The following is a 12253-nucleotide window of genomic DNA, read 5'->3' as shown; positions in this document are numbered from 1 at the left end:
ACAGGACAAGTTTATAACTTTTTTTAAAAACAAATGGAAAAAAAGCATATAAACGAACTTGAAAAAAAACTATAGTTTTTTACTGAACAAACAAATTTTCCAAAATATTTTGACAAGAAATATCGTTTTTACTCAATTTGAACGAGTTTTAACAAACTTTTCAAAAAACTATAGGTGTTTCACTGAACAAATGATTTTTCCCACAAACTTTTGAAAAAAATTAACGATATAGACGGAAAATCAACGTTATATTTGAGAACGAAATGGGTCGTTCACAAACGATGAACGAACAAAATGAATAAAAAAAAGCTAAACGCGTCCATCTGTACTCCCCCCCCCCTTGTGCATTCTGTATACCTTAATTACCTCTTTATGATTTCCCCTAACTTTATACCACAGAAACTATCTAAATACAGATTTATTAAGAGCTGGACCTAGGGAAAATACCATATGGTAATTCATTCAATAAAATTGGGGTTATTTCATTACAATTAATCCTTTTTTAGAAAAAATAAGGCATTTAGTTTTACATTTTTCGATTCTAATATTTGTACTAAATTTCAGTTTAGTAGCTTTGGCAAAATTTTCACCATTTCCTGAAGACCTGTTCTGCTAGGAGAAAGCAGAATAATATCATCTGCATATATCCAAATGCCCATATAGACACCCTAGATTTGGAATCCAATAGTTGAACATCGTAATAACTTGATAACTTTGTCAATGTAAATACAGAATAGCACAGGGGAAGAAACTGGTCCTTGTCTGACTCCATTTTGTACATTGAAGGTATTTGAGAACGCATTACCCCATCTAGCATTACATTTTTGATTTGAGTAAATGAACATTAAACACCTTAATGCTAGAGGTGAAACACCTCTCTCCAATAACTCTGAGAAGAGCACTTCCCATGACACAAGATCAAATGCCTTACTCAGATCTATCGCACAAGCATAAACTGCTCTACCAGCTCTGTTGTTATAATCCACTACAGAGTTGACCCCCCAGCTGCACATTGTAGTACTGGCTAGCTTCTGAAAACCAAACTAAAGTTCATCTATGGTCAGCTTATCAGAGTTTCGAATTAATATATAACAAATTTTGAAAAAAATATTTAATATTTTAATACTTATGCAATGTATTTTGGATATTCAAGAAACACTGCACAACTATTAAAAAATTTAATATTTTCTTTAAAAATTTTATTGATTACTTCTATAATATCTATTTTAAAGTTTGGGAGTAATGCCAGGTCATTTTAAATACTCATCTGCGAATACGGAGGCTTAGAGACAATTTTGTGGGGCTCATGGCGGCCCTGCACCCCTCCCTCACATACCATATTTAGTGTTTCAAATTTTTTTTCGGATTAACACTCTCTGAAAGATGACAAATAAATATTCAAAATGTAGATGACAAAATTTGAGGTTTTGCACATTCCTGAACCAAGAGGACTTTTCAGATTGGCGTTGGAAGTCGTTTTTACATGCAGGGTGTCCCACATCATATTATATCGTTTATATACAGGGTGTCCCACATCATATCAGATCGTTTACATACAGGGTGTCCCACATCATATCAGGTCGTTTACATACAGGGTGTCCCACATCGTATAAGATCGTTTACAGCTCAGAATAGAAATTTCAGGGTCTAAATTAAGGCTAAAATAAAAAATTTCTTGCAGAAAATACACGACTTTTCGAGTAATATTTGTGTATTTTGGCGTAAAAGCTTGGAGATAATCCAATATGATATGTTACGCTCTGTATGTTGGTCTTTCTGTATTCATGTAATATCTGTATATATTATGTATATTATTGTAATTAATAATTATGATTACAGGGTTAACCGCCAAGGATTGATACACCGGAGACGACTGCACGGAATTTTCTGTCAGTCTATTTCTTCTTATTAATGCACTGAAATCTTGACAACTCTGAAAGTTAGTCATCAAATTTTTAGACAGCTTCCACTTTATAAAGTGTCACAACGCCTTGGCCTTTGGTTTTACCTCACTAACTCACTGATACCTTTTTGTAGCACGAGACATATGCATTTTAAAAATGCAAAGTACTTGTTTCTAGCTTAAGCTTAAAAGAAGTAATTGGCATAATACTGATTGATTTTTGTGTGAGACCGTGAACATCTTAGTTTGCAGTGAATGATTCCCTGCAACTGTAAACTTTTTTTTTGACCCATGCCATAAAATGACTATATTCAAGTTCAATGCAGAAGACAAATAATCTAATCTTGGGATCGTCATATTGTATGAATATTATAGGTAGTTTTTACAGTATCATTCTGTGTGGGTAACCCTGTATTGGATTTTAACATGTTACAAATATAATTTTTAAAATTTTGTAATTGATTGTATTTTTGCAACTTTGTTTATTCGCTTTATTCAGCTTATAGATGCTAAAAATAGAGCCCAAGGACTTTCCGATAAATTGTCACATTGATATTCAGAGGCGTACATGGGAATTTGTTTCTTTTTGGAGGGGGGGGGGGCACAGCACCTATTTAAGCCTGAAAACCCTCAAGAAGTTGAACTGTATATTTTACTCATACAGAGGGGGGCCGGGGGGGGGGGCAATCCCAATAGCCCTTACCCCCTCTGTTTACGCCTCTTGCATTGAATCATTAAACAAAGGAATTGAGTCTTTGCCACAAACGCAAATTGTCTAATCCTAATAACTTCGCAATCTAATGATGTAAACCTTTGATATTTCAACCTTAGATTGTTTAATCTAATAGAACTAATTCTTTGAAATATGTTAAGTCTGTGAAAATATCCCACCTTTTCTTGATATTTTATCTGCAGAATGACCAGCCTGCCATTTTTAAAGCCAATTTTTCATATGCGCTCATCTGGAATTATAAGTTTTTTCCTTCTTGTTTAAATACCGATCAGTCCTCATTATCACTTTAACCTGCGCAGTTTTTAAAATGTTTAATTTTTGCCTTTTTCGGACAATGCTCAAGTTTTAATGCTCAAATTTACTCTATTTTATCAATGTTTATAAAAGTTATTTTTGACCTTTAAGGTTAGAAGAATATCCAAAACTTATGCCGATTATCCTTGCATAATCTCTCTGAAACATTAATACTTGTTGTTGTTGTTCTATCACATGTTTCTGTTCACTTCACCTTAACATGGGGTTTATTATTTTTACAAAGTCTCTGAAAATTGGTTTCAAAGATATAGGTATTAGACGATCAGAGTTTGTGACAAAGACTCAACTCCTTTATCTGAATTTTAATTGGTTAGATTGAAACAAATGCATGAATATAATCACATGATGGAGTCGTGTATTTTATTTGAAAATTAGAGGATTTATATAATTTCATTCAGAATTAAAGTAATGCTTGAATCTAATATTAAAAGATTTGAAATTCACTTCAGAATTTGTTCACAAAATATCAATTTCTTTCTGCGAAAAAAAACATTTTGGGTTTTAGCATAAAACTTATCTAAGAGTGAAACTATGTACGTCACTTTTTTGGTAAAATATTCCAAATCCATGCCTTGCACCAGTTCTAAAGTTTTCTTTTAAGAATTTCTTTTATATAATTTTCAAACTCATTCAGATATTTGCTTTTTGTGGAACATAAACCACTATATTCAATGTAGGCAGGTAAATAAATGTCGTAAAAATAATGAATTATTATGATATGTATCAAAATATTTGTCTTCAAACACTGAGTTTAGAAAATTAAAAAACTGGTTTCTGGTTTAGCCCGAACTATTGAAAAACGAACAAGGTGGTTCAAGGCGTATCTTTTCATACCCATATATATCAACAAGTTTTGAAAAAATTGAAAAATCGATATTTCCTTATCTTTTTTTTTTAAATCGTCAGTAATGAGTTTTTCTTTATTCAATTTTTTTCTTTTATTCGATGTATTGGTGGGGCTCGGTACTTTCTGACAAATCCATTTCTGACTTTAGACGCAACGGAGAAATAAACAGATTTAATATATTAATCTAGAAATCGACTTTATCTTCATCATTTTTAATTAGTTTAATATTTCAATGTTTCAAGGATACCGCTGTGAATCGGAGTAAACGAGGAGGAGAGAGAGGGGTAAACGNTAGGACAAGTTTATATAATACTACAGGATACATAGATAGGACAAGTTTATATAATACTACAGGATACATAGACAGGACAAGTTTATATAATACTACATGATACATAGATAGGACAAGTTTATATTATTATATAATTTTATACTACTACAGGTTATATAGATATATGTATAGATAGGACAAATTTATGCAAAAGAACAGGTTATATGGGTAGGACAAGTTATTTTATCATCTTCACAATTGAGTTTAACTGTAATAAATACAGCAATCCCCATATTTGTTAACCTGAACATACCTAAATATATTACGTTTTACATTGTCTGTAAATCTAAATGTGCTTATCATTAACATGCATTGTGATTAGTTTAACTATGTTTACATCTATCCATGCTAATCTTCTAAATAAGTACATTAAACTTAAACTACACTGTAAACATGTGTGGAGATAACTTAACCACGTTAAATCTATCCTGGATAATCTTATAAATTATGTACATTAAACTTAAACTAGGCTGTATAAATATACATCAACATAAAACTTGTAATTATGTTAATTACCGTTAACTTGTAACCTAAGATATCTAAACTATCTTAGTTGATATAGAGACTCTGCTTTGATTAGTGTTGGGAGTAATTTGGTTTTCGTTAAAACATACAAGCTGAGAACGTGCCTAGGTATTTGGCATTGATCAATTGTTCGATGGCTATGTTTGTGTCCCTGTGCGACATTCAGAGCCAAGTAAATCATGCCCATTAGTTTAGCATTGATTGTTTAAGAGCTTGCTTGATAGCTTTGCTTGTGTCCCTGTGTGATATTCAGAGCCGAATAGATCATGTCCATTGGTTTGACATTGATCATTTAAGAGCTTGTTTGAAAGCTACACTTGTGTCGCTGTGTGATATTCAGAGCCAGATGCCTATTTGTTTGGCATTGATCGGTAAAGAGGTTGTTCTATACCTACGCTTGTGTCAGTATTGACTTTCAGATACGATGAGATTGTCTCGTTTGTCTCCCTGTGTGACATTCAGAGCCAAAAAGATCATGTCCATTGGTTTGGCATTGATTGCTTAAGAGTTTGTGTCCTGATTGACGTTTATATCTGACGAGTTGTGTCTGGCTTGATACAGTTCTGGACGAAGTTTTGAAAGTAAGGCATTTACTACATATCACCATATATACCATTGAGTTTATTATTTAGACCGTTGAGACAATAGATTTTCCATCCAAGCCATGGAGTTTATTATCTATTCTACACAATGGAGTTTATCATCTAAGCCATGGAGTTTGTTGTCCAATGCATGATTATCATTTAAACCATAAGTATATTGTTTACAAGAATGGAGTTTATCATCTAAACTATCATCTGAGCCAAGGATATTATCATATTATCGATGAATATCATCTAAAGCACGGCGTTTATTATCTAATCCATGGATTTCATCTAAACCATGAGGTTTATCATCTAAAACATGATATTTTATAATTGTTCTTTTGAACCTTGGAGTTTATTATTTAAACCATGGAGTTTATTCTATAAACCATAGAGTTTATTCTAAAAACCATGGAGTTTATTCTAAAAAGCATGGAGTTTATTCTATAAACCATGGAGTTTATTCTATAAATCATGGAGTTTATTCTATAAATCATGGAGTTTCTTCTATTAATCATGGAGTTTATTCTATAAATCATGGAGTTTATTCTATAAACCATGAAGTTTATTCTATAAACCATGGAGTTTATTCTATAAACCATGGAGTTTATTCTATTAACAATGGAGTTCATCATCTAAACGCTAAAGTTTTTTACCTAAAACATGAAGTTAAAATTATTAAAGGCATATGTGAACCAAGATGGACAAAAACCTTAATTTTCTTTAATATCACAATTTTCGATTTGTTGATAAATTAATACTGACTTGTTGTTCAACTTTTCATTGATAACCATTAAATGATCATAACAATGACTAAACTGTCTAAAGAAAATATAAAAAACAAAAACAAAAAATATCAATAGACTGTCTAGATTGGAACCAATGAGAAAGCTGTTAGAACTGTCTTCAACCAATGAAAAGCCAGGATGAGAAAAATCCACGAAATGCCGCCATTTATTGTTCTATACTGCACGAGGCTGCCCTTTCTCGCAGCACGGTCAAGGGTTGTGTCCGGGCAGAGGACAGAGGCCGGATCATGACGCTCCGGCCTCCGACTGGCTGGTCTCTGACGCTCTGGCCTCTGATTGGCTGGTCTCTGACGTCATCCTTCACTGATTGGCTGGTCTTGGATCTTGGTCTTAACCAGCCTAAAACCAGTATTTGGCGGCTTCATTAAACTACTCCCTTAGGACTTCATTGTCAGTTTTATCCTCGAAGAATGTACATCATTTCTTGAAAAAAAAACAAGATTCGAAAATCATAATGATGAATTTTGATAAGAAAATGGAAACTCTTTGCAAGGTATTTTGGTTTTAAAGTTTTAATCGTAAAAATAAACGTGACAAATCCACTAAAAGAAACTGTATTGGTTAAAAATTCTATTTTCAGTAATTCGATTTAACAAGAAAATCTCAAAATGGTGAAAATTAGGACAATTTACCACAAATTATGAATTCATATACAGGATTACCCATAAAGGCTTAGACTGCAAAGAAGACTGTACGAAATTTACGCAGTCTTTTAAATTTTATCACTGTTTCTTAGGAATCTTTAAAAGACCCAAACATATATCTGGTGGAATTCAAAGTTCAGAATATCAAAGTTACGACATCAGGGTGCAAAGATTTAAGAAATATAAAATTAGAATTTGCAGAGCGAGTGTTTAGTTTCTTGGTCTGTTTTTTTTCTCACTAAATAACCAACTTTAAGACTGAATGTATAATTAATTACAACTTCCGATATTCGTATTTTAAAAGTTTCAATCGACAATTCCTCTGTAGATATCCCTGTATCATTGTTATTGTACACACACACTGTTATTTTGAAATTGAGTGAAAAACTTTTGTTGATTTCTAACCTCTCTTATATTCTTTTATTAACAAAAATATCACAAATATTCATACATTAATCAGTAAAATTATTTTTAAGATCTAACAAGTGTATCAGACATTTTTTAGTTTTATTTCAATAAATATCCGTTAGAAAGAAATGTACAACCGAAAATCGTAAAAGTAAAATCAGAATTTTCTCCTTTTAAACTTTAAACAGAAAATTATTAAGTTTTTTTTATTACAGTGAATTTTAAATTAACAGTGAAATACTATATACAATAGTAGATTTAACTTTATTTGTAGAACCAAGGTAGAAAAATCTGCGTTATTTAAAAAACAAATTGCCGAACTGCAACTTAAAAGTGCAAGAAAATAGCCATAATTTTTCTAATTTAGAAATTTGTTCTAAAGTTTAACATCATTTTTGCATCTTTTTTTTCAGAGTTTAATTTGTACTTTTCAAAATGCTCATTTAAAAAGAATTGTTATATACTGTTTTTAAGTGTAGCCAAAAATACTCGGATTTCAATAAATATATCATCTTTTAAAGGGACATACCGGCTATGTAAGGTAGTTAGACTGATTATGCACTATGCAGTGTTGTGGACAAATTCTTTAGGGTTCATTTGAGACATATAAAACTTTTCCACGATGTATAATTACTGAGTTTGAGTGCAAAGTTTACGTTCAAAATTATGAATTTGGGTACATACGTTTTCAGAATCGGTTTTTTTTAAATTATTAAATATCGAAGATGAAAAATAAAGTAAAAATTATGCAGTAAACTAATTCGATGGTTAGGAACATATTTCTCAAAAGAAATTTGTCAATAAATCAATGCTAGAATCAATTATTTTGTTTTCATCTTTATGTTGAATTTTTTTTTTTTTTTATTTGTTCGCAGATTTCTACAAATCTTCAAATGCCGTTTTTTCAATAATAATTCCAGAAAATCTGCAGAAATTCTTTGTGAATAAGGAGAAACTAGTATAATGATAAAATAGAAACTAATAATCGAACAAGATTATTTATTTTCGATGATAAGATTAATTTTTATTTTCTCAACCTGTTCCTAAACAACTAATTTTTAGTTTACTGAAGAATTTTGTTTACATTTTTGTCGCCGTTATTTAATAATTTTTAAAAAATCAATGCTCAGCACGCATCCACCCAAAATTAAGTACTATTTTGAACGTCGGCTTTTACAGATCTTTAAAAAGTTTTATTTGTCTCAAGTGAATCCTAAAGATTTGTCCACAACACTGCATACTCAGATCTACTACCTTACATAGCTCACATAGCCGGTCTGTCCGTTTAAGTGAATCCTAAAGATTTGTCCACAACACTGCGTACTCAGATCTACTACCTTACATAGCTCACATAGCCGGTCTGTCCGTTTAAGTCGATTACAAGTTAGTGAATATTTAAATGAATAATGTTTTGTTGTTTTGTTTTGTCGCTAAAAGATCAAAATTATGAAGGAAAACAGAACTAGCATTTTTTTATCTTTGTTTCGAAAAATTGTTGCCAAGGTTTTCTTTTGATGCAAAAATTTTGCTTTTTTATCTCATATCTTCCAAATAAAAATTGGTTGTGCTATTTGTCAAATAAGAATTAGCTTTAGCTGGTAATGAATAAAAAATAGACTATGGCTCAGCATTAAATCTAAAGCTCCAATGAAAGAGAATAATCAGTAAAACGTTTAAATTTTAATTTTTAATGAAAAAGTTGTTTATTTTTTCATTAAATTATAAAATAAAATGCAACACTAGACCAAATAAAAACTAAACCCTTCTTTAATAATCTCTTACTTAAAGGGACTATAAGCGTAATTTCAAGTTACAATCCAAGCAAAGATGGCAATGCTCGATTTACAACGGTACCCTTCAAAGCTTTGTATGATCAATTATTTATTAGATTTGTTAATTTGAACAATTTATTTCCATTTGCGGCGCCTTTGCATTCCTTGCTTTGAAGAAAGAATGGAGAAACTCACAGAAAATTTACATTATAGCTTCCATATTTTGTATCATATTAAAGTTTTAAGGGTACAATCGGACATTGCTATCTTTGCCTTCGAGGCTGAATTCAATTTACGCTGTCAGTCCCTTTAAATATTTATTTGAACAACAAAAACGGAATGCCTTAAAAAAACAAAAATTTAGTTTAATACATTTGTTAAAAATGTCTTAAATAGAAATTGAAATGATCACGCTAACTCAGTTCAAATATGTTTTAATATTAATTAAAAACGCTGATTTCTGTATTTCAACAAAGTTGTCAATTAAAAAAGAACTTGAACGCCCTCATTTCCAGAGTGGCATATCCTATTCCCATAGCGCGGTACCCGGACTTGAAACCTGTCTATTATCAAGAATGAATGAGATAACCGTGTTTTGAACTTAAAAAATTATTTTCTTTAATTGAGGTTTCTCTATTTTAAGAGTAAAGGAGTTCAGTTGTAACACATCTAAACGATATTTTTACATTCTTAATCAGCTAAAGGTTTAAAGGGAGTAGTTATGGTGCATACATAACCAACTTTTAAAGGAGAGTCACTTGAAAATACAACGACAGTCCCTTTAAATTATTTTTTTCCTTACAGGTTTGTGGCGACAAGGCGAGCGGGAAACACTACGGTGTTTCTTCGTGCGATGGATGCCGCGGATTTTTCAAGAGAAGCATAAGACGACTTGCCGCAATGTAAGACAACATTTTTTTTACTAGTTCCACCCCTTAATCATAGTTCAACCTCTTGACCAGTTCCATCCATTGACTATTTCCATTCCTTGACTAGTTCCATCCCTTGACTAGTTCCATCTCTTGACTAGTTCCATCCCTTGACTAGTTCTATCCCTTGACTATTTCCATCCCTTGACTAGTTCCATCTCTTGACTAGTTCCATCCCTTGACTAGTTCCATCCCTTGACTAGTTCCATCCCTTGACTAGTTCCATCCCTTAACTAGTTCCATCCTTTGACTAGTTCAATTCCTTGACTAGTTCCATTCCTTGACTAGTTCCATCCCTTGACTAGTTCCATCCCTTGACTAGTTCCATCCCTTGACTAGTTCCATCCCTTGAGTTATTATAGTTCCATCCCTTGACTTACAGTTCCATCCCTTGACTAGTCCCATCTCTTAACTAGTTCCATCCCTTGACTTATAGTTCCATACCTTAACTAGTTCCATCTATTGATCAGTTCCCTGCCTTCACTAGTTGGAAATAAGTCAACATGAAGGCTGTCAAAAATCAGCGCAAATTAAAAAGATATTAAAAATCAGTGTCATACCATTTTCTTTTCCACGCACCTTAACACCTTAGTTTAAATTGCACCCTGCGACGGACGTCTTTCCCGACGCTTTAGCACCCTCGTACGTGAAGCAATCCGGCTGGCAAGCACATTTTGGAACAGGAATGCCTGCCTATCTGGTCCTCGAATCTTACCAAGAAAAGTCCAGATTTTTGCACCCCGGGACTGACATCAAATTGTATTCTTTGCCGCACTTTGCTTTCTAAAGGGCTCAGGCTAAATCGTTCAGGGTACCCTCTCCATTAACCCAAGGCTAACTGGTTCTCGAATATTGGATTTATATTTGTCAGGAATCTGGATTTATATTTGTCAGGAATCCGGATTTATATTTGTCAGGAATCTGGATTTATATTTGTAAAGAATCTGAATTATATTTGTCAGGAATCTGGATTTATATTTGTCAGGAATATAGATTTATATTTGTCAGGAATCTGGATTTATATTTGTCAGGAATCTGGATTTATATTTGCAAGAATCTGGATTATATTTGTCAGGGATCTGGATTTATATTTGTCAGGAATATAGATTTATATTTGTAAAGAATCTGGATTATATTTGTCAGGAATCTGGATTATGTTTGTAAAGAGGCTGGGAACTGTGTAGTTGATGTTACCAGGAGAAATCAATGCCAGGCTTGCAGGTCAGTTTTTAAAAAGACTGTTCACGTAATATATTAACAGGGTCACGTGCTCTAGATTCACAACGGCACCCTTTGAAACTAAGTAACACGTAGAAAGGGTTTATTCAATTTTGGGAGATCAATTCAATCCTTTTCCTACATTTTTTGTCGTATAAATCCGCTTTCATAGAGAATCCATAATTGAATATGATTTATTTTTTTCCTAACAATGTTGTTGGTGGTACCGTTGTGAGTTGTTGGTGGTACCGTTGTGAATCGAACATGTAACCTTTATAATAACATCACGGTCCTTTAATAATTATTTTTCCATTATATACGCTCCTCGTGATAGTTAGCTAGATAGCTTAACGTTTTATACATTTTATTAAATGGGCCGCATAAGAAAATAATTGCATTGAGACACAGTAATTACCAAAATAAAGCGGAAATTCTTTACCTAGCAGATCAAATGAAGACGACAACAGTTTCACTTTAAATTGTTGTCAAAGCAATATAAAAAAGTAAAAGGGAGATTGAACTTTTAGTTTTTTTGTCTATAGAAATTCTCAAATCCAATTTTAGAAATTTAGATGAGAAAGTAAATTTTTCTTTAAATATTTAAAATTAATAAAAAGTTGATAAATGGAAATATTATCGATAAACTGTTGAAAGTGTTTTCAATATTAAAAGCTATTTTTGCCTTCTTTTTTCTTTGTTTATGCAAACTTATTTCAAGCTCGATAAAAGAGAGAAAGCGCCATTTTTAAAAAATATATTTTGTTCAAAACCTAACTGCCGAAAAGAGTAAAAAAATGTTTTTATTTTGTGAATGAAATTGAACAAAATGAGAAACAGTTTACTTTAAAACCACCTCTTTATTCGCCTGACTCTGAGGGTACTCGTTGGAAAATTAAAATAAATTAAAAAGTTGTATTTTCCATTTTTATCAAATTCAATTAAAAAGTAAAAATTTGAGTTTGATGTTTCTTGTTTGATATTTCGTAAAACTAATAATTTTGATTAATTTTTACAATAATTCATAATACTTTATAATAATTTATAATAATTCATAATACTTCATAATAATTTATAATAATCTATAATAATAATTAAAATTTTAGGTTCAAGAAATGTATCTCGGTAAATATGAAAAAAGAAGGTGAGGCAGTTTTTTTTATTTTTATTAATTGCTTTTGTTAGTCACAAATTCATAACTTCATGCAACTTCCCTCTTTTTGCATTTTGTAATTGTC

At 31.7% G+C, this 12253-nt stretch overlaps 1 protein-coding gene across 1 annotated transcript in view; it reads left to right on the top strand.

Moving 5' to 3' along the window:
- The first annotated feature begins 5077 nt into the window (after positions 1 to 5077).
- Positions 5078 to 12253, top strand: part of LOC111697645 (nuclear receptor subfamily 2 group C member 2) — a 13818-nt gene continuing 6642 nt past the window's right edge. The window contains exons 1-5 of the mRNA XM_023467717.1: positions 5078 to 5235; positions 6111 to 6540; positions 9676 to 9773; positions 10944 to 11021; positions 12122 to 12159. Of these exons, the coding sequence (XP_023323485.1) occupies positions 6502 to 6540; positions 9676 to 9773; positions 10944 to 11021; positions 12122 to 12159 (253 nt within the window). The 5' untranslated portion in view covers positions 5078 to 5235; positions 6111 to 6501. The remainder of the gene's footprint in view (positions 5236 to 6110; positions 6541 to 9675; positions 9774 to 10943; positions 11022 to 12121; positions 12160 to 12253) is intronic.

Source organism: Eurytemora carolleeae, unplaced genomic scaffold (assembly GCF_000591075.1).
Source record: "Eurytemora carolleeae unplaced genomic scaffold, Eaff_2.0 scaffold133, whole genome shotgun sequence".
Classification (NCBI taxonomy): domain Eukaryota; kingdom Metazoa; phylum Arthropoda; class Copepoda; order Calanoida; family Temoridae; genus Eurytemora; species Eurytemora carolleeae.
Note: the sequence above shows the minus strand (reverse complement) of the source record. Positions and strands in the feature narration are given on the sequence as shown.